The sequence below is a fragment of the Coregonus lavaretus genome, assembly GCF_964263955.1.
Source record: "Coregonus lavaretus genome assembly, contig: HAP1_SCAFFOLD_387, whole genome shotgun sequence".
NCBI classification, from domain to species: Eukaryota; Metazoa; Chordata; class Actinopteri; order Salmoniformes; family Salmonidae; genus Coregonus; species Coregonus lavaretus.
The window spans coordinates 347,184-370,262 of record NW_028158029.1 but is presented as its reverse complement, the minus strand read 5'-3'; the positions used below and the strand labels follow the sequence as shown (position 1 = coordinate 370,262).

General features: G+C 42.7%; 1 protein-coding gene across 1 annotated transcript in view; it reads right to left on the bottom strand.

Moving 5' to 3' along the window:
• The window catches only part of LOC311124504 (uncharacterized protein), a 55,017-nt gene that overhangs the window by 16,281 nt on the left and 15,657 nt on the right, over positions 1–23,079 (bottom strand). The window contains exons 2-3 of the mRNA XM_084198641.1: positions 15,561–15,677; positions 13,526–13,624 (exon numbers count right to left, since the gene is read on the bottom strand). Coding sequence (XP_084054767.1) covers positions 13,526–13,624; positions 15,561–15,677 — 216 coding nt within the window. The remainder of the gene's footprint in view (positions 1–13,525; positions 13,625–15,560; positions 15,678–23,079) is intronic.

The following is a 23,079-nucleotide window of genomic DNA, read 5'->3' as shown; positions in this document are numbered from 1 at the left end:
TGTCATCTCCCGTCTGGATTACTGCAACTCGCTGTTGGCTGGGCTCCCTGCCTGTGCCATTAAACCCCTACAACTCATCCAGAATGCCGCAGCCCGTCTGGTGTTCAACCTTCCCAAGTTCTCTCACGTCACCCCCCTCCTCCGCACACTCCACTGGCTTCCAGTTGAAGCTCGTATCCGTTACAAGACCATGGTGCTTGCCTATGGAGCAGTGAGGGGAACGGCACCTCCGTACCTTCAGGCTCTGATCAGTCCCTACACCCAGGCGAGGGCATTGCGTTCATCCACCTCTGGCCTGCTGGCTCCCCTTCCTCTGCGGAAGCATAGTTCCCGCTCAGCCCAGTCAAAGCTGTTCGCTGCTCTGGCACCCCAATGGTGGAACAAGCTCCCTCACGACGCCAGGACAGCGGAGTCACTCACCACCTTCCGGAGACATTTGAAACCCCACCTCTTTAAGGAACACCTGGGATAGGATAAAGTAATCCTTCTACCCCCCCCCCCCCCCCGCACCACTGGCTTGGTGCGGGGAGCAGGAACAGGCCGGACCGGGCTGACGACGCGCACCACAGGCTTGGTGCGGGGAGCAGGAACAGGCCGGACCGGGCTGACGACGCGCACCACAGGCTTGGTGCGGGGAGCAGGAACAGGCCGGGCCGGGCTGGCGACGCGCACCACAGGCTTGGTGCGGGGAGCAGGAACAGGCCGGGCCGGGCTGGCGACGCGCACCACAGGCTTGGTGCGAGGGGCAGGAACAGGCCGGGCCGGGCTGGCGACGCACACCACAGGCTTGGTGCGGGGAGCAGGAACAGGCCGGGCCGGGCTGGCGATGCGCAACACAGGCTTGGTGCGAGGGGCAGGAACAGGCCGGGCCGGGCTGGCGACGCGCACCACAGGCTTGGTGCGAGGGGCAGGAACAGGCCGGGCCGGGCTGGCGACGCGCACCACAGGCTTGGTGCGGGGAGCAGGAACAGGCCGGGCCGGGCTGGCGACGCGCACCACAGGCTTGGTGCGGGGAGCAGGAACAGGCCGGGCCGGGCTGGCGATGCGCACCACAGGCTTGATGCGAGAGGCAGGAACAGGCCGGACCGGGCTGTGGAGACGGACTGGAGGTCTGGAGTGAAGAGCTGACACAACCCGTCCTGGCTGAATGCCTATTTTTACACACTCTGTGTGAGGCATCAGCACAGGACGTACAGGGCTGTGTACTCGTACTGGCACTACAGCACGTGGCACTGGCGCAGGATATCCGGGACCGAGGAAGGGTACTGGAGGCCACGAGCGTTGAGCCGGCACACTCCGTCCTGGCTGCATGCCCACCTTAGCACGACACGTGCGTGGTGCTAGCACAGGACGTACAGGACTGTGCCGGACCACTCGTGGCACAGTACGCAGCTCCGCATACCTCGGAACCTGCCCAGTCTCACGCTGCCTAGCCTGAGTACGGGGAGTTGGCTCTGCTCTGCCTCTAGGCTCCGTCAACCTCCCTTCCAGCCCCCCAAACCCGGTGGCCTCCTCTCCTAATCCACAAACCAGCCTGTAGCTGCCTCCAGCAGCCCCGTCGTCCATGCCGTGTGCCCCCCCCCAAAAAAAAATATTGGGGTTGCCTCTCGCCTGTCCGACGACGGCCCGGTTGGCGCCGCTGCTCCTCTCTATGGCGCGCCTCCACCGTCTCCTCCCACGGACGGCGATCCATTCCGGCCTGGATTTCCTCCCAAGTCCAGGATCCCTGCCCGTCCAAGATCTCCTCCCAAGTCCAGGCTGTCTGCTCCTGGACATGCTGCTTGGTCCTGTTATGGTGGGATCTTCTGTCACGGTCGTTATAAGCAACGGACCAAGGCGAAGCGTGATATGCGTACATCTTTTAATGCGTACTTTGCACAATACAACAACACAACAAAACGAAACGTGAAGTCCTCGGTCATACAACACAAACCTAAACGGAACAAGATCCCACAAATGATAAGTGCACAACAGGCTGCCTAAGTATGGTTCCCAATCAGAGACAACGAGAATCAGCTGCCCCTGATTGGGAACCACCCTGGCCAACATAGAAAACACGAACTAGAACACAACATAGAAAATAACACATAGAAACTCCACATATACTCTAACACCCTGGCTCAACATATAAGAGTCCCCAGAGCCAGGGCGTGACAGTTGTAGATATCTTCAAAAGTATATAATGTCCACACTAAGAGAAGAGGGCTCCTCAAGGGTTCTTTGGGAAGGGTGATGGAAATAAATGAATTTGAAATGCATTAGGAGGTTCCAGCAATGAGGTACCACTACCCAAGCCACCACACACGTACCTACTAGCTAGCTAACTGTGGGCAAATTGTTTTGACACTCTGCAATTCTTTGTTAATGCGAACTAGTGCTAGCTAGCTAGCTAGTCACAAGTTATGGCAAAATAAAGTTCACTCATGTATCTTTTTCAAAAAGCCACAGATGGAGAGTAAAGACACAACACCTGCTCCACTACCTCCATTGTCCAAGCCCAATCTTTCAGAGTCGTTTGTCAGCCCATGTGGAGGCTAGCATGGATACTGCTTCAACTTCCACAGCTCAGCTAGCTCACCATTGCCCAGCCCCGCCCCGTCATGATGAGCATGTCATCACCAGACCAAAAAGGTGAGGGTTCCCCACTACAGTGATCAATTGAAAATCGCGGTTTCTCATGGAAGTGGTACGGCCAGGATTTATTGGCTGGAATACAGTTCGGCAAGGGACGCTGTTTTTCTGTAAAATGTGTGTACCAGGGATGGGCAACTTTGATGGGGGTGGGGGCCACAAACACTCTGAACTCATCATGGAGGGCCGCAGTGGCTCGTGGGTCTGCTTACCCACATCCATCCTCACACCTTGCGAGCAAAACATTTTAGCGCCTCCCCTCTTGACAGCGAAGATAAAAAAGTTTTAGAGTTAATTTCCTGCAATTTTACACACGGGATGTAAAGAATATTTACAAAAAAGTGCAAAAAATGTGCTAATAAATACAAGGAAATAGTAACACAATAAAATAACAATAACAAGGCTATATATGACTCGTTTCAGGAAACTAGGCATATGTTGCAGGTCACGACTTCACAGGAGAGGCATTTTAACGTATATACATATTTTTTTATCAAAATGCTGTTTTTGGGCAGAAATACCTTCTGGAACATTTGAACGTTCATGTGCCTTAATAACAAACTTGTATGCCATCTGTAAATACGAATAAAGTTGTTCAATCACGAGCCTAGTTGGTTTAGCCACAGAAAAAGACAGGAACCTTCCCGCTAGCCATGATTGGCTGAGATAATGAATGGGCTGGACATGCCGAGAGATGAGTTTCAGATTGGTCTGCCGTGTAGCATCTTCTATCTATAAAATGAGCTGCTCGTTATGTGTAGATAATCCTTTCTACTGCAGTTTTTTTTAAGGCAACCGTGGCATCCGTGACAGAGAGGGAGAAAGATCTGATGATTCTTATGGCATTGCACACGACACGGTCAGTGTGCAATGCCATAGAGTGACTTGACACAATGGGTCAAGCAAGCTGTACAAACAAAACGGAAACAACACAGGACGTCTTATTTAATGAAAGGGGTTGCAGTCTGCCGTGAAGTGTTCATCCATGTATAGGGGTAAGAGTCTAGCTACAGTTTCAGATATTATATGTTCCTAATTTTGTCAGAAAGTTGTTTTCATTGCAAGTTAAAGCTTACTGTTAGCTAGCTAGCTAATGTTAGATGACTGGCTCGCTAGCTAACATTACGTGTATGACCTGTGTAGTAATATTATCTCAGAAAGCCATTTGCATTGCTAGTTATAGCCTAATGTTAACTAGCTAACATTGAACCTATTTGGTTAACTTTAGCTAGCTATGACAATCGGTTTTTGTATTGCTAGTACTCTATGGATTGGGATTATGGTCCATTCTTAAACTATCTAGCTAGCTACATGTCTAAACAAAGACTCCACTTTGCCAGATGATTACATGACACATCAGGTTAGCCAGGTGTGTCTGACGGTGATTACGGCAATCTATTGTATAATATTGCTACAATATTTGTATCTGGAATTTGTCTTTCAGCATCAGTAGAACACGCCTGACTCTCCTCCACCAGTCATACAAGGAGAATGGTCTAATGCCTCCCATCAAAAAGAGAGCTGGCCCAAGCAGGTTACACCTGAAGCATGAGGACTTGCAGTGAGTGGTTAACTTCATCAACATCTACGCAGAGGATAATGCAATAGTATTACCAGGACGCCACCCAGGACACAAACACTTTGGTGGAAAGCTGCTGCCATCTCATGTGACAAAAGCAGCAGTGTGGTGTCTCTACAAGGAATCAATGACAACACTTAGCATGTAAAACATAAACAACATGTTTTGATTGTTTAATTTACCTCCAACATGATTGGCACAAATTTTATTGATCTCACATTATTTCTGTATTTTCCAGAGGTACATGTAGTCGGGCTGTCTTCCTTCAGGAATCTGTGGAGAAAATTGCTGCCCCATATCTCAAGCACTAAGCCACGGACAGACCTGTGCTGGCAGCGCCAGAGGAATAACTATCAGGTCTTCAGATCTGCCAATCTGCCAGAAGCTGTTAAGTCAGCCAAACTGAAGAAGCAGGAGCAGCATCTCCTGCTTGTTCAGAGTGAGGGTCTGTCTACCAGAAGATGGTTGCTGACTGCAAGACCACCTGTCAAGACCTGCAGTTTTCTCTGGGAGGCCCTACTGAACCAGAAAGCAACGACATCAGGATGCATTACAGCTTTGATTTTGCTCAACAAGTAAGCAACATTTCCTCCTTTATACTGATTAAGGAGATAGATAGATACATACAGTACCAGTCAGTACTACTCATTCAAGAGTTTTTCTTAATTTTAACTATTTTAATAATAGTGAAGACATCAAAACTATGAAATAACACATATGGAATCATGTAGTAACCCAAAAAGTGTTAAACAAATCAAATATATTTTAGCCACCCTTTGCCTTGATGACAGCTTTAAACACTCTTGGCATTCTCTCAACCAGCTTCATGAGATAGTCACCTGGAATGCATTTCAATTAACAGGTGTGCCTTGTTAAAAGTTAATTTGTGGAATTTCTTTCCTTCTTAATGTGTTTGTGCCAATCAGTTGTGTTGTGACAAAGTAGGGGTGGTATACAGAAGATAGCCCTATTTGGTAAAAGACCAAGTCCATATTATGGCAAGAACAGCTCAAATAAGCAAAGAGAAACGACAGTCCATCATTACTTTAAGATATAAAGGTCAGTCGATCCGGAAAATGTCAAGAACTTTGAAAGTTTCTTCAAGTGCAGTGGCAAAAACCATCAAGCGCTATGATTAAACTGGCTTTCATGAGGACCGCCACAGGAAAGGAAGACCCAGAGTTACCTCTGCTGCAGAGGATAAGTTCATTAGAGTTAACTGCACCTCAGAAATTGCAGCCCAAATAAATGCTTCACAGAGTTCAAGTAACAGATACATCTCAACATCAACTGTTCAGAGGAGACTGCAAGAATCAGGCCTTCATGGTTGAATTGCTGCAAAGAAACCACTACAAAAGGACACCAATAAGACTTGCTTGGGCCAAGAAACACGAGCAATGGACATTAGACCGGTGGAAATCTGTCCTTTGGTCTCATGAGTCAAAATGTGAGATTTTTGGTTCCAACCGCCGTGTCTTTGTGAGACTCAGAGTAGGTGAACGGATTATCTCTGCATGTGTGGTTCCCACCGTGAAGCATGGAGGAGGAGGTGTGATGGTGTGGGGGTGCTTTGCTGGTGACACTGTCTGTGATTTATTTAGAATTCAAGGCACACTTAACCAGCATGGCTACCACAGCAATCTGCAGCGATACGCCATCCCATCTGGTTTGCGCTTAGTGGGACTATCATTTGTTTTTTAACAGGACAATGACCCGACCCACCTCCAGGCTGTGTAAGGGCTATTTTACCAAGAAAGAGAGTGATGGGAGTACTGCATCAGATGACCTGGCCTCCACAATCACCCGACCTCAACCCATTTGAGATGGTTTGGGATGAGTTGGACTGCAGAGTGAAGGAAAACCAGCCAACAAGTGCTCAGCATATGTGGGAACTCCTTCAAGACTGTTGGAAAAGCATTCCAGGTGAAGCCGGTTGAGAGAATGCCAAGAGTGTGTAAAGCTGTCATCAAGGAAAAGGGTGGTTACTTTGAAGAATCTAAAATATAGTTTGATCTTTTTAAACACTTTTATTGTGACGACGTGATTCCATATGTGTTATTTCATAGTTTTGATTTCTTCACTATTATTCCACAATGTAAAAAATAGTAAAAATGAAGAAAAACCCTTGAATGAGTAGGTGTTCATTCTTTGGACTGGTACTGTCTATATATATATATGGGAAGCAGGTGAATACCTTTCACTGAGCTGTGTAAAGACAGACTGGGTGAGACAATTCATTTTAATTTATCTTAATGTTATTTTGTTGTTGTGTGCAGGTGCACTATCCTTATGACTCTATGCAGCCAGGTCCCATCTACTTTTTCATTCCTTGCAAGTGTGTCTTGTTTGGTGTCTGCTGTGAATGAATACCACAACAAGTCAACTACTTGATTGATGAAGGCATGTCATCCAGCAAAGGCAGCAGCGCAGTCATCAACTACATGCACAATTTCTCCACCAACTACGGGGTTGGGGAAACGTGTGGAGCTGAATTGTGAAAACTGCAGTGGCAAAAACAAGAACAAGATCGTGCCTGGCGGACCATGCACAAGCTCCACCACAGCCTGGACCTTCACTTCCTGATCACAGGCCACACCAAGTTTAACCCCGACTGGTGCTTCGGCCTCATCAAGCAGCGCTTCAGAAACACCAGAGTGAACACTTTGTCCGAGATTGCTGGTGTTGTGAAGGACAGCACTGTGACAAGGGTCAACATCCCACAGCTGGTTGGACTGGAGGATGGTACGGTGCTGGTGGAAAGATATGGCTGGCAACAGCACCTGACTCCGTAGTTCAGGCCGCTGCCACAAATCAAGCAGCACTTCAGGTGAATATCATTTTCATTGCATTGTATGAGGTTATTTGTCTTATCTAAACTTGGAAGGTGAATTGATGTTATGCAAGGTTGTAATGTCTTCTCAATTTATTTTGTTATTTCCTGTTTTACAGCTTCGATGCTCTGGAGCCTGGTATTGTCGCCAAGGAGCGTTCAGACTCAGTTGGGACCAGGTTTCAGCTGCTGCGCAACGCTGACATCCTTCCTCCCATAGATGGTCTGCCTGTACAAGCACCACTTGCACTGGACACAGCTAGACAAACTTATATTGTTGAGAAAATCTGGGAGTTTTGCGACGAAGAGGCTATGGACATCACATGCCCTGCACCAAAGTCAAGGGCAGGACAGATGGATTAAGAGGGTGTGAACAATGCTGAATGGGTGTAGACGAAGAAGAGCTCTCCAGTAGGTGTACCAAAACATTTAAGGGCCATTTTCTCAAAAGTTTATCAACTTTCAAAGCAAAATTACTTTCCCATTGTTCTTCAAATGCAGTGTATGGTATACCATTTTGTAGCTCTGTGTCCCTGCTTTTATCAAATGAAAAAAAACACAATTTCCAATTTTGCTACAAAAGACCGAATCAAGGCGGTCGGTCACATGCCTTCGGAAAGTATTCAGACCCCTTGACTTTTTACACATTTTGTTACATTACAGCCTTATTCTAAAATGGATTTAAAATACAAAATCCTCAGCAATATACACACTATACCCCATAATGACAAAGCGAAAACAGGTTTTTAGAACTTTTTACAAATGTATTACAAATAAAAAACTGAAATACCTTCTTTACATAATTATTCAGACCCTTTGCTATGAGACTCGAAATTGAGCTCAGGTGCATCCTAGTTCCATTGATCATCCTTGAGATGTTTCTACAACTTGATTGGAGTCCACCTGTGGTAAATTCAATTGAATGGACATGATTTGGAAAGGCAAACACCTGTCTATAAAAGGTTCCACAGTTGACAGTGCATGTCAGAGCAATAACCAAGCCATGAGGTCGAAGGAATTGTCCGTAGAGCTCCGAGACAGGATTGTGTCGAGGCACAAGGGTACAAAAACATTTCTGCAGCATTGAAGGTCCCCAAGAACACAGTGACCTCCATCATTCTAATATGGAAGAAGTTTGGAACCACCAATACTCTTCCTAGAGCTGGCCGTGTGGCCAAACTGAGCAATCAAGGGAGAAGGGCCTTGGTCAGGGAGATGACCAAAAACCCGATGGTCACTCTGACAGAGCTCCAGAGTTCCTCTGGACAACCATCACTCCACCAATCAGACCTTTATGGTAGAGTGGCCAGATGGAAGCCACTCCTCAGCAAAAGGCACATGAAAGCCCACTTGGAGTTTGCCAAAATGCACCTAAAAACAAGATTCTCTGGTCTGATGAAACCAAGATTGAACTCTTTGGCCTGAATGCCAAGCATTTTTTTACATTTTAGTCATTTAGCAGACGCTCTTATCCAGAGCGACTTACAGTCAGTGGTACATTATTATTTTTTATTTATTATTATTCATACTGGACCCCCGTGGGAAACGAACCCACAACCCTGTCGTCGCAAACACCATGCTCTACCAACTGAGCCACATCTCTGCCGGCCATTCCCTCCCCTACCCTGGGCCAATTGTGCGCCGTCCCATGGGTCTCCCGGTCGCGGCCGGCTACGACAGAGCCTGGATTCAAACCAGGATCTATAGTGGCACAGCTAGCACTGCGATGCAGTGCCTTAGACCACTGCGCCACTCGGGAGATTGTCACCTCTGGAGGAAACCTGGCACCATCCCTACAGTGAAGCATGGTGGTGCAGCATCATGCTGTGGGGATGTTTTTCAACGGCAAGGACTGGAAGACTAGTCAGGATCGAGGCAAAGATGAACGGAGCGAAGTACAGAGAGATCCTTGATGAAAACCTGCTCCAGAGCGCTCAGGACCTCAGACTGGGGCGAAGGTTTACCTTCCAACAGCACAACGACCCTGAGCACACAGCCAAGACAACGCAGGAGTGGCTTCGGGACAAATCTCTGAATGTCCTTGAGTGGCCCAGCCACCGATCGAACATCTCTGGAGAGACCTGAAAATAGCTGTGTACCAACTCTCCCCATCCAACTTGACAGAGCTTGAGAGGATCTGCAGAGAAGAATGGGAGAAACTCCCCAAATACAGGTGTGTCAAGCTTGTAGTGTCATACCCAAGAAGACTTGAGGCTGTAATCGCTGCCAAAGGTGCTTCAACAAAGTACTGAGTAAAGGGTCTGAATACTTATGTAAATGTCATATTTCAGTTTTTTAAAAATACATTTGCAAACATTTCTAAAAACCTGTTTTGGTTCTGTCTTTATGGGGTATTGTGTGTAGATTGATGAGGGAAAAAACAATTTAGAATAAGGCTGTTGCAACACTCACTACCGAGGTCCAAACTGTCTCTGGAAGCAACGTCAGCACAAGAATTGTTCATCGGGAGCTTCATGAAATGGGTTTCCATGGACGAGCAGCCACACAAAAGCCTAAGATCACCATTCTCAATGCCAAACGTCGGCTGGAGTGGTGTAAAGCTTGCCGCCATTGGACTCTGGAGCAATTCCAGAAAATTATGTCATGGCTTTAGAAGCTTCTGATAGGCTAATTGACATAATTTGAGTCAATTGGAGGTGTACCTGTAGATGTATTTCAATGCCTATCTTCAAACTCAGTGCCTCTTTGCTTGACATCATGGGAAAATCTAAAGAAATAGCCAAGACCTCAGAATTTTTTTTGTAGACCTCCACAAGTCTGGTTCATCCTTGGGAGCAATTTCCAAATGCCTGAATGTACCATGTTCATCTGTACAAACAATAGTACGCAAGTATAGAAACCATGGGACGACGAAGCCATCATACCGCACAGGAAGGAGACGCGTTCTGTCTCCTAGAGATGAACATACTTTGTTGCGAAAAGTGCAAATCAATCCCAGAACAACAGCAAAGGACCTTGTGAAGATGCTGGAGGAAACAGGTACAAAAGTATCTATATCTACAGTAAAACGAGTCCTATATCGACATAACCTGAAAGGCCGCTCAGCAAGGAAGAAGCAACTGCTCCAAAACCGCCATAAAAAAGCCAGACTACAGTTTGCAACTGCACATGGGGACAAAGATCGTACTTTTTGGAGAAATGTCCTCTGGTCTGATGAAACAAAAATAGAACTGTTTGGCCATAATGACCATCATTATGTTTGGAGGAAAAAGGGGGTTGCTTGCAATCCGAAAAACACCATCCCAACCGTGAAGCACAGGGGGTAGCAGCATCATGCTGTAGGGGTGCTTTGCTGCAGGAGGAACTGGTGCACTTCACAAAATAGATGGCATCATGAGGAAGGAAAATTAGGTGGATACAGTGGGGAAAAAAAGTATTTAGTCAGCCACCAATTGTGCAAGTTCTCCCACTTCAAAAGATGAGAGAGGCCTGTAATTTTCATCATAGGTACACGTCAACTATGACAGACAAAATGAGAATTTTTTTTCCAGAAAATCACATTGTAGGATTTTTAATGAATTTATTTGCAAATTATGGTGGAAAATAAATATTTGGTCAATAACAAAAGTTTCTCAATACTTTGTTATATACCCTTTGTTGGCAATGACACATGTCAAACGTTTTCTGTAAGTCTTCACAAGGTTTTCACACACTGTTGCTGGTATTTTGGCCCATTCCTCCATGCAGATCTCCTCTAGAGCAGTGATGTTTTGGGGCTGTCGCTGGGCAACAAGGACTTTCAACTCCCTCCAAAGATTTTCTATGGGATTGAGATCTGGAGACTGGCTAGGCCACTCCAGGACCTTGAAATGCTTCTTACGAAGCCACTCCTTCATTGCCCGGGCGGTGTGTTTGGGATCATTGTCATGCTGAAAGACCCAGCCATGTTTCATCTTCAATGCCCTTGCTGATGGAAGGAGGTTTTCACTCAAAATCTCACGATACATGGCCCCATTCATTCTTTCCTTTACACGGATCAGTCGACCTGGTCCCTTTGCAGAAAAACAGCCCCAAAGCATGATGTTTCCACCCCCATGCTTCACAGTAGGTATGGTGTTCTTTGGATGCAACTCAGCATTCTTTGTCCTCCAAACACGACGAGTTGAGTTTTTACCAAAAAGTTATATTTTGGTTTCATCTGACCATATGACATTCTCCCAATCCTCTTCTGGATCATCCAAATGCACTCTAGCAAACTTCAGACGGGCCTGGACATGTACTGACTTAAGCAGGGGGACACGTCTTGCACTGCAGGATTTGAGTCCCTGGCGGCGTAGTGTGTTACTGATGGTAGGCTTTGTTACTTTGGTCCCAGCTCTCTGCAGGTCATTCACTATGTCCCCCTGTGTGGTTCTGGGATTTTTGCTCACCGTTCTTGTGATCATTTTGACCCCACGTGGTGAGATCTTCCGTGGAGCCCCAGATCGATGGAGATTATCAGTGGTCTTGTATGTCTTCCATTTCCTAATAATTGCTCCCACAGTTGATTTCTTCAAAACAAGCTGCTTACCTATTGCAGATTCAGTCTTCCCAGCCTGGTGCAGGTCTACAATTTTGTATCTGGTGTCCTTTGACAGCTCTTTGGTCTTGGCTATAGTGGAGTTTGGAGTGTGACTGTTTGAGGTTGTGGACAGGTGTCTTTTATACTGATAACAAGTTCAAACAGGTGCCATTAATACAGGTAACGAGTGGAGGACAGAGGAGCCTCTTAAAGAAGAAGTTACAGGTCTGTGAGAGCCAGAAATCTTGCTTGTTTGTAGGTGACCAAATACTTATTTTCCACCATAATTTGCAAATAAATTCATAAAAAATCCTACAATGTGATTTTCTGGATTTTTTTTCTCTCCAATTTGTCTGTCATAGTTGACGTGTACCTGTGATGAAAATTACAGGCCTCTCTCATCTTTTTAAGTGGGAGAACTTGCACAATTGGTGGCTGACTAAATACTTTTTTCCCCCACTGTATATTGAAGCAACATCTCAAGATATCAGTCAGGAAGTTAAAGATTGGTCGCAAATGGGTCTTCCAAATGGACAATGACCCCAAGCATTCTTCCAAAGTTGTGGCAAAATGGCTTAAGGACAACAAAGTCAAGGCATTGGAGTGGCCATCACAAAGCCCTGACCTCAATCCTATAGGAAATTTGTGGGCAGAACTGAAAAAGCGTGTGCGAGCAAGGAGGCCTACAAACCTGACTCAGTTACACCAGCTCTGTCAGGAGGAATGGGCCAAAATTCACCCAACTTATTGTGGGAAGCTTGTGGAAGGCTACCCAAAACAATTTAAAAGCAATGCTACCAAATACTAATTGAGTGTATGTAAACTTCTGACCCACTGGGAATGTGATGAAATAAATAAAAGCTGAAATAAATCATTCTCTCTACTATTATTCTGACATTTCACATTCTTAAAATATAGTGGTGATCCTAACTGACCTAAGACAGGGAATTTTTACTGGGATTAAATGTCAGGAATTGTGAAAAACTGAGTTTAAATGTATTTGGCTAAGGTTTATGTAATCTTCCGACTTCAAGTCCGCTTCTAACAACCATCAGAATTGATTTAAAAAAAAGTTTATGCCTGCCAACATATTAGGCAATATTTAAGAGTAGGCAAAGTGATCATGTCATGCAAAAATTCTATGAAATGTTTAACATTGCAACAAGTACAGTCAGCGGGCCGCGGACCCCCTGCAGTACCTCCGCGGACCCCTGACTGAGAACCCCTGATTTAGCAGATGCTCTTATTCAGAGCGACTTACAGCAAGTGCATTCATCTGAAGATAGCTAGGTGAGACAACCACATATCACAGTCCATAGCTGCTGGTAGTAGGGGTGCTGAGGACACTGCAGCACCCCTGAAAAATCGGAATAATAAAAAAATTAAAATAAACAATTTGTTTAGAAAATTATATTTCTTCACAAAAGTAGTGCACTGGGGCTTTACCAGTCCTGTATTAGCGTGGACCCCAAAAAATACCCCCCGCTGCTAAACAATGGATATATACAGTTTTGCAAAAAAAGTAATATATATTACATTTACATTTACATTTTAGTCATTTAGCAGACGCTCTTATCCAGAGCGACTTACAGTTAGTGAGTGCATACATTATATATTTTTATTTTTCATACCCCCCGTGGGAATCGAACCCACAACCCTGGCGTTGCAAACGCCATGCTCTACCAACTGAGCTACATCCCTGCGGGCCATTTCCTCCCCTACCCTGGACGACGCTGGGCCAATTGTGCGCCGCCCCATGGGTCTCCCGGTCGCGGCCGGCTACGACAGAGCCTGGATTCGAACCACTCAGGAATATATTATTCATACACATAAATCTATGAATTAAATTCATAGTATAATATTATTTTACACTCATGAAGGTACCCAGAAACAATCATTTCTGATGAAAAATCACAAAAATCACAAACTCTTCATAAATTATTAAACTAAATTGTCATCTCACCTCTTAGCTTTGGTGTCATGTTCCCCAGAGACAGTCATTTTAGAGGCATGGCCCCCCTCCTCTCTCCCCCCAGAGAGACTAATTTTAGAGCACTGAGCCCTAAACAGAGATCCAGCATGTTGGTTGTGGTTAACACAGTGACAACTAATTCTTGGATACAATTGTTCTCAGTTATTCATTATCTCTTTGAGAAATAAAACATTTACTAACAGACACATCCAAAAAGTCAGGTGATTTAACACAATCACATGAACATGTATGACTGATATTTTTCACTTATTCTCCATGTAGTGGAGCTAATAACAATACTACTACTACTACTACTACTACTACTACTACTACTACTACTACTACTACTACTACTACTACTACTACTACTAATAATAATAATAATAATAATAATAATAATGATAATAATAACAATAATTATAATGTAGTACTCTGTCTTAATAATTTTACTCATTCTCTGTGTGTTGATTAGTTCAACAGTAGTGCTGAGACAGTGCTTTTTGAGATCGGTTCAGTTTTGGATCGATTATTAAAAAATGAGTCATGGTTTTCGTCTTCGACTATTTGGGTTGAATGCTGTAACAACACAGAATAAAACAATTAATAAACGTCCCATGATGATAGTGACTGCCCATTACTGCTTATCACTTATTAACCATAATGTATTCACATTACTTTACTTAAAATATTTAAGTTGGTGTGTATGTTACATTAGTTTTATTTTATTACTTTATTATTTAATTCCAAGTCATCATCTCATCTCTATAGAGCTGCTGCCTATGCTGTCTGACAAAATCACTATTTTGTAGTTCTTCAAAGTAAATAAGGCATAATTTTATGACCGCTAAATACCAACTATCAATCACTTAGATCATGTATTTCAGGTTGTCGCGAAGCAACAGCTGCTCTCTAGCCCCTCACGATCGTACATTCTTCTGCCTCTTCCGTAGCAGGCGTAAAAGAAACAGAGACCAGATAAGTAGATGCGCAATGGATTTTGGTCATTGTAGTTAATTATCACATTTTATGCGCTAAACTATGTAGAATATTGGCCTGTTAGAAACTACAACTACCTTTCCTCTCCTTTGATTCTACTGAGGAGAGGTATTTGTGTGTACAAATGTACCTAGCTCTGGTATAAACTTTTAGAACAAGTAAAACTTCATGTAATTTTGATAGAATGTATTCCAACATTGTTGTGTTGCTAGCAAACCTTTTGTGATCAAATATTATTCTGCTGAAAGAGTTTTCTACCGAGTGGTGCGATGTTAGGCTAGCTAGCTACCGGACATGCTAGCAGGCTGTCGGTAACGTAGGTTCCCTCATGCAGGCACTTACTCACTTTTCCTCACGTTAGCTGTGCACTGTGTGCAGCATTGAGAAGCTCACCATTCATTGTATTGCATGTATTTAATCCAATCCAGGTATGTAGTTCTTCAGTTGTATTGTTATGTCTACCGCTTTTATATGTGGCTAGTTTGTCACTGTTTATAGTATAGCCAGGTGGTCTTTTCTAATGTGAAGTGTTCGACACACACATGTATTTATTTTTATAATGCAGAGCTTTTATCGCAACTAGAACATTATTACTTTGGATAATGGTATTATTTCTAATAAATATGTGGATCCCTTGAATGTACAGTATCTCAGTCTGTTCTGATTTGACTGAGGAGAGGTGTACACTGTGCAGCATTGAGAAGCTCAACATTCATTGTATTTCATTTATTTAATCCAATCCAGATAAATAAAAGACCAGAAACCGGCAACTAGTGTCCAGAGTCCTGTTCGTTACCAATACACCAGAACTCAGAAAAGTAGCCTAACCAGCTACATACAGTATGCATTCTCATTTCGACCAAAGCCAACACTGCTATGAGAGGCCAAAAAGAGCTCTATTTTCATGTCATCTGACCCAAGCACCGGTTCCAATCCAAGTGCCAATGCCATTTATCAAACTCCAGGTGTTTATATTTGTTAGATGACATGAAAATATAGCTCTTTGGCCAGGCTACAAGGTTCTTCTTACCTTTGTTCAGTAGAAAAGTCTCCTTCTCTAAACTCTATAGGTTGACGCATTGACTGGTCACTCTTCATGGACACACAGCTGGGTACAGGGGAAGCTGGTCTCTCCTGCTTGATTGGACTTCAACACAACAGAGATAAACATTTCATCTCTCATTTACTCTAAACTCAGATGGGGAAACATAAGAAGAGTTTTATTCCAAAACGCTATATATACAGTCCCAGTCAAAAGTTTGGACACACCTACTCTTTCAAGGCTTTTTCTTTATTTTTTACTATTTTCTACATTGTAGAATAGTGAAGACATCAACACTATGAAATAACACATATAGAATCATGTAGTAACCAAAAAAGTGTTAAACAAATGAAAATATATTTTAGATTTTAGATTCTTCAAAGTAGCCACTCTTAGCCTTGATGACAGATTTGCACACTCTTGGCATTCTCTCAACCAACTTCATGAGGAATGCTTTTCCAACCGTCTTGAAGGAGTTCCCACATATGCTGAGCACTTGTTGGCTCCTTTTCCTTCACTCTGCAGTCCAACTCATCCCAAACCATCTCAATTGGGTTAAGGTCGTGTGATTGTGGAGGCCAGGTCATCTGATGCAGCACTCCATCACTCTCCTTCTTGGTCAAATAGCCCTTACACAGCCTGGAGGTGTGTTTTGGGTCATTGTCCTGTTGAAAAACAAATGATAGTCCCACTAAGCGCAAACCAGATGGGATGGCGTATTGCTTCAGAATGTTGTGGTAGCCATGCTGGTTAAGTGTGCCTTGAATTCTAAATAAATCACAGACAGTGTCACCAGCAAAGCACCATCACACCTCCTCCTCCATGCTTCACGTGGGAACCACACATGCAGAGATCATCCATTCACCTACTCTGTGTCACAATGACACGGCGATTGGAACCAAAAATCTCAAATTTGGACTCATTAGACCAAAGGACAGATTTCCGCCGGTCTAATGACCATTGCTTGTGTTTCTTGGCCCAAGCAAGTCTCTTATTATTATTTATTTGCAGCAATTCGACCATGAAGGCCTGATTCACACAGTCTCCTCTGAACAGTTGATGTTGAGATATGTCTGTTACTTGAACTCTGTGAAGCATTTATTTGGGCTGCAATCTGAGGTGCAGTTAACTCTAATGAACTTATCCTCTGCATCAGAGGTAACTCTGGGTCTTCCTTTCCTGTGGCGGTCCTCATGAGAGCCAGTTTCATCATAGCGATTGATGGTTTTTGCGACTGCACTTGAAGAAACTTTCAAAGTTCTTGAAATGTTCCAGATTGACTGACCTTCATGTCTTAAAGTAATGATGGACTGTTGTTTCTCTTTGCTTATTTGAGCTGTTCTTGCCATAATATGGACTTCGTCTTTTACCACCTATGGCTATCTTCTGCATACCACCCCTACCTTGTCACAACACAACTGATTGTCTCAAATGCATTAAGAAGGAAAGATATTCCACAAATTAACTTTTAACAAGGCACACCTGTTAATTGAAATGAATTCCAGGTGACTACCTCATGAAGCTGCTTGAGAGAATGCCAAGAATGTGCAAAGCTGTCATCAAGGCAAAGGGTGGCTACTTTGAAGAATCTAAGAACACTTTTTTGGATACTACATGATTCTATATGTGTTATTTCATAGTTTTGATGTCTTCACTATTCTACAATGTAGAAAATAGTAAAAATAAAGAAAATCCCTTGAAAGAGTAGGTGTGTCCAAACTTTTGACTGGTGCTGTATATACGGTATATTTTTTTGAAATGTTGGTCAATTAGCTTTTATTGTTTAAAACCTCTTAAATGTTAAGTACCCTATTTGGGGGACTTCGGGCGGTTCTGGACTGGTTCTGGACTGACATTTCAGTGTACAAAGCGCTATGTTAATGTCGTAGGGTCCCGGGTCTTATAGTGCAAGAAATCCCCATCTCTCTGCACTCCGTTCTTACTCTACCTGCCAAGACGACTTGATGTGTCAGGTTTCAGTCCTAGATTTGCATAGGAAGTGACGTGTCACATTTTCCGGCCTATCCAGACAAAGGAAATATTTCCTGAATCTGTCAAACTCAAAGCTGCGCTTGAAATAGCACATATGAAACTGAAGAATCTAGCGGATGCAACCATACTAGTTTCACCTCGCTGTGATATTCTCAGCCGGATTTTTAATTTCATAGAATTTAACTACTATAAGACCACTTTCTCTTGATCACAGATGGACGAAAATCACTTCGTGTTTACATCTGAAGTTGTAACGAGTCTGCACACATTTGAATGGTGTCTGGCCGCTCAGTGGATGTTTACGAGAAATTGTGGATAAAATATATTATAAAAAAATCTTAGAACAGTAATATTTTATACACACATGAAGGTAGCCGTAAGAAATAATTTCTGATGAAAAAACACAAATGTGAAAAAAGTTTGGATGTAGCGTTTTTGGAAATAAACTCTTAATAAATTCTTAAAGAAAATTGTCCTCTCACCTCTTAGCTTTGGTGTCATGTTCCCCAATCAGACTAATTTTAGAGGCAGGGCCCCCCTCCACTCTCTCTCCAGAGAGACTCATTTTAGAGCACTGAGCCCTAAACAGAGATCCAGCATGTTGGTTGTGGTTAACACAGTGACAACTAATTCTTCAATGTCTATTGTTCTATTTTATTAATTACATCTACTAGAAATAAAACATTTACTAACAGTCAGGTGATTTAATGCAATGTCATGAACATGTAGTCGTGACTGATATTTTTCACCTCTTCTCCGTAATAATAATAATGATAATAATAATAATAATAACAATAATAATATAATAATAATAATGTCTCACTTTCTCTTGTAATAATTTCACTCATTCTAGTGTGTTGCTTTGTTAATCAGTTCTGCTATTATTATGCTATTATTGAATTTAATTCATAATATCAATGTTAAGAAAAGTACGTTCAGGTTTCATATCAAATTACACAGGAAGTAGGAGCTCATTGTAATTTTGAAAACATCAAATGTTCTGATATTCTGAAAGATGATTTAGAACTATGATACATTAACATTTTTACAAATTGTAAAATAAGCACGATATACGAATCCTATAATAAGAGATATGAAAAATATGTTTTTGAATTTGACTTGCCTACGCCCAGTTAGCGCCATTTTGTATGATTGAACTGTCACGTACCTGTCCCAGGTGAAATGGACTGTTAGTTCTGAGTGTTTTACTGTCATTCTCTATACTATAATAACACCATATATTTAATTTCCCTACACACTTTACAATAATCCCTTGGAAGATTCTTACCTTGTAGCCTGTATTCACAAACAGAACATGTCAAGTCATTGAGATATTTTCCGTTGTGCTGAGAGAGCACCTTCCTGATGACAAGTGGCTCTGTATCTATGTTCTAGGTACAGTTGATCTTTGGATGCAATAATATCTGGTCAAAGTCTAGTGGCAAAACACCATAGTATAGCATAAACATAACAGTGGTTTAACCTTTGGCCAGTAAAGGCCATGGCATACTATAAAATGTTGAATCATTATGATGGATCCAGTTTCAACATATCTCTAACTTTAAAGTATGCAGTGGGGTCCCAAATTAAATACACCCTTGATAAAGATTAGCAAAAATGACTGTATAAAATAAAGAATTCAAATACTGAGCTATATTGTATGCAAAAAAAAAGAGAAAGAGGTTTTGTTTAACAAGTAATACTTTTTTTCTCAAAAAGGTAGGGGTCAAACTTGACACTCCCTTTCAATACCTCCCTTGCGAAGATAACGGCACTGAGCCTTTTTCTAAAATGTTTTATGAGTTGGAGAACACATTATGAGTGATCTGAGACCATTCCTCCATACAGAATCCTTCCAAATGACCAACTACAGGAAGGTAAAGGTACAACTAAACACACAATAAAGAAACAAATCTCCCTAACTGACAGGAGGCTTGAATCTTAGTCATTTACCCACCGGCCTCTTACTACTATCCCAATTTATACATTCTACCAACATCATACATAACTAATCCCTGGTAGGATCCTTACTACTATCCCAATTTATACATTCTACCAACATCACACATAAATAATCCCTGGTACGATCCTTATCTTGCAGCCTGAATTCAAAACCAGAACATGTCAAATCACTGAGATGTTCCTTTGTGCTGAGAAAGAAACTGTGGGAAAGGTTTATTCACCTTCCCAATGTCAAGTGACTTTGTGTAATTTTTGTTACTGATTAATTTAACATCTGGTAAAGTCTAGTGACATTGACCCCATGTAAGGATAATCAGAAAACCAGTTGAACCTGTTTAGGAGAAAAGCCATGGGTTTACAACATGGCTGTGTAGCTACTGCTAGAGGTCTCATGGATGGAATGGCATTTATATCTTTCATCATTTCATCATTAATAAACATTATTAAAAAAAAAATCTGGTGTTTCTATGTGAAACGGTTTTGTTATATTTCAGTCTTCAGTGATGTAGATAAAGTGTCATATTGGGATGCAATCTCAAAATGGAATACATTTTACTCTATATCTGACATGGTACAGGTGTCTTCTTTTTTTAAAGCCCATAACCTTGTGTGTGAGGTGTATACATTCGTTTCAAAGTAGGTTTGTTTAAGACTACCAAGAAACACTCTGTGTGACCCTGATTTAGCCCACTGCAGTACAAGGTTAATCATTAAAAACAATACCATATGAACAACTTGCATTCTCCAGGACCAGTGATTCAAGTCTGAGACTCCATCCCAAATGGCACCCTATTCCCTCCATAGTGCACTACTTTTGACCAGGACCCATTGGGCTGTGTAGTGCACTATAGGGAATAGGGTACCATTTGAGGAGGCAACCTGAGTGTTATCCAGTCTTCTCTCTCTCTCTGCCTGTGAAGTCACAATGATGCAGTCAAGCTTCATTTCAAAATACACCTGAACACCACAGCACATCCTCTCACGACAGACTCAATAGACTCCTGAAAGACACAGGACATCCTCTCATGACAGACTCAATAGACTCCTGAAAGAAACAGGACATCAGGGTTTCTACTGGGTTCGTTTTGTTACCATGAATGTAAGAATGACAAACTAATAAAACTGTGCCCTCTAGTGGTAGGTGGTGATAATATGTCCAGTCTCTCTCTCTCTCTTCACTCCTCTCTCCGTCTCCCCCTCTACAGTCTCCACACTCCACTCTCTCTCTCACAAACATAAACGCTGACCTGTCCAATGAGACAAACTCATTAAATAATCCCACAGTACCCAAACACAAACACACACACTCTCTCTCTCTCTCTCTCTCTCTCTCTCTCTCTCTCTCTCTCTCTCTCTCTCTCTCTCTCTCTCTCTCTCTCTCTCTCTCTCTCTCTCTCTCTCTCTCTCTCTCTCTCTCTCTCTCTCTCTCTCTCTCTCTCTCTCTCTCTCTCTCTCTCTCTCTCTCTCTCTCTCTCTCTCTCTCTCTCTCTCTCTCTCTCTCTCTCTCTCTCTCTCTCTCTCTCATTAGGAGTCCAGCCAGACTGTTAGGTTAATGGACTATGGAAACCTACTGAGAATCTGCCATACAGAATCTGCTACAAATTAACATTTAAAAACAAATAATAATAATACATTAAAATACATTAAACACATATTTCCATTTCTGTTGTTCTTTCGCTGTTTGCAGGACTAGAAATAGGGTTCAATCAGGTCAATACAGCCAGATAATTAATTATATATCCTCAACCTTAGACTCATGTCTCCCGAGTGGCGCAGTGGTCTAAGGCTGTGCCACTAGAGATCCTGGTTCGGATCCAGGCTGTTGTAGCCGACTGGGAGACCCATGGGGCGGCGCATAATTGGCCCTGCCGTGACCGGGAGACCCATGGGGCGGTGCATAATTGTCCCTGCGTCGTCCAGGGTAGGGGAGGGAATGGCCGGCAGGGATGTAGCTCAGTTGGTAGGGCATGGCGTTTGCAACGCCAGGGTTGTGGGTTCAATTCCCTAAAATAATGTATGCACTCACTAACTGTAAGTCGCTCTGGATAAGAGCGTCTGCGAAATGACTAAAATGTCCATCCACATGCTGGCTTCAACCCAACTCTATCCTTAACCCTAACCAAACCCTAGCTCCAAGCAATAGCACTGTGGCAAGGACTTATGCCAAGTTGTTTGGATGAATAGTGATCTGCATGATTTCTAACAAGCAACTCTACTCTACTACAAAGTTCATATTCAATGTGAAAAAAACAACTTGTTCCTTACTTTTTATTTTTAGAAACCACTATTCAGACCTTGTTTTTTCTTTACCACATTTAAATGTACCCCTTGACTTCTGTTGAAACATTTAGTGTGTGTATCTTCTTGCCGAGTTTCCAGCAGAAGGGATCCAGGTGGGTACCCGAAGTTCAACTGAACATGATTGTTTACAGGTTTGATGCCAGGAACAACTAGTGAAGATACAGACACACAGGAGCTTTCATTGGTTCTATGGTTGGTTCAACTAGATATGTATTCTGTACCTCATTATAGATCCATCTGTGGTTGGTTCAGTTAGATATGTATTATGTACCTCATTATAGATCCATCTGTGGTTGGTTCAGCTAGATATGTATTCTGTACCTCATTATAGGCCCATCTGTGGTTGGTTCACCTAGATATGTATTCTGTATCTCTTTATAGACCCATCTATGGTTGGTTCAGCTAGATATGTATTCTGTATCTCTTTATAGACCCATCTACGGTTGGTTCAGCTAGATATGTATTCTGTATCTCTTTATAGACCCATCTATGGTTGGTTCAGCTAGATATGTATTCTGTACCTCATTATAGACCCATCTGTGGTTGGTTCAGCTAGATATGTATTCTGTACCTTTTTATAGACCCATCTGTCAGCATTGTAAACAATATCAAGTCTACACACACAGTTTGTGATACCACAACTGTCTCACAACAGTTCCTCTTCATTACAGCCCCACCCTGTGGTTAACATCAGTATTGCAGCTGTGTCAATCAGGCCAGTTTGGAGTGGATGAATGAAATATTCTTTCAAGGGTTTTTATTTATATGAATTTTGACCAAAAAGCTGCAAAATCGTCTTTGTACAGAAAGGGCACACGTACAAGACCCAAGTCACTAGCATTGTTAAAATCATTTAATAACACCAACAACCAGGCTATACAGTAGAAGAACGGCAGAGACAAAACACCATTTTCATTTCAGAATCCTAGTAGACAATACAGTAGTTGCTATTTGGCATATCACACAGATTTAAACAAGTATTGCTTATTGGTTCATTAACACAATTATAATGTGTTGGTTCCTAAACATATCCCCATTTTCCTTCAATAAAACTGTTGTTGTTTATGAATTAACTTTGTCTGAAGGAGTTGACTAGCCTGATGGCCAGTCTGTTCTTGCTTTCTTGCCAACTCTTTATGGAATTGTCATATTTGGCTTGGCAATGACAAGCTAGGAGTTGACACTACACTATAATAAAACAAAATAAACATTTAAAAGGTTTTTCAAATGTTGGCTTTTTCCCTAAAAGCTG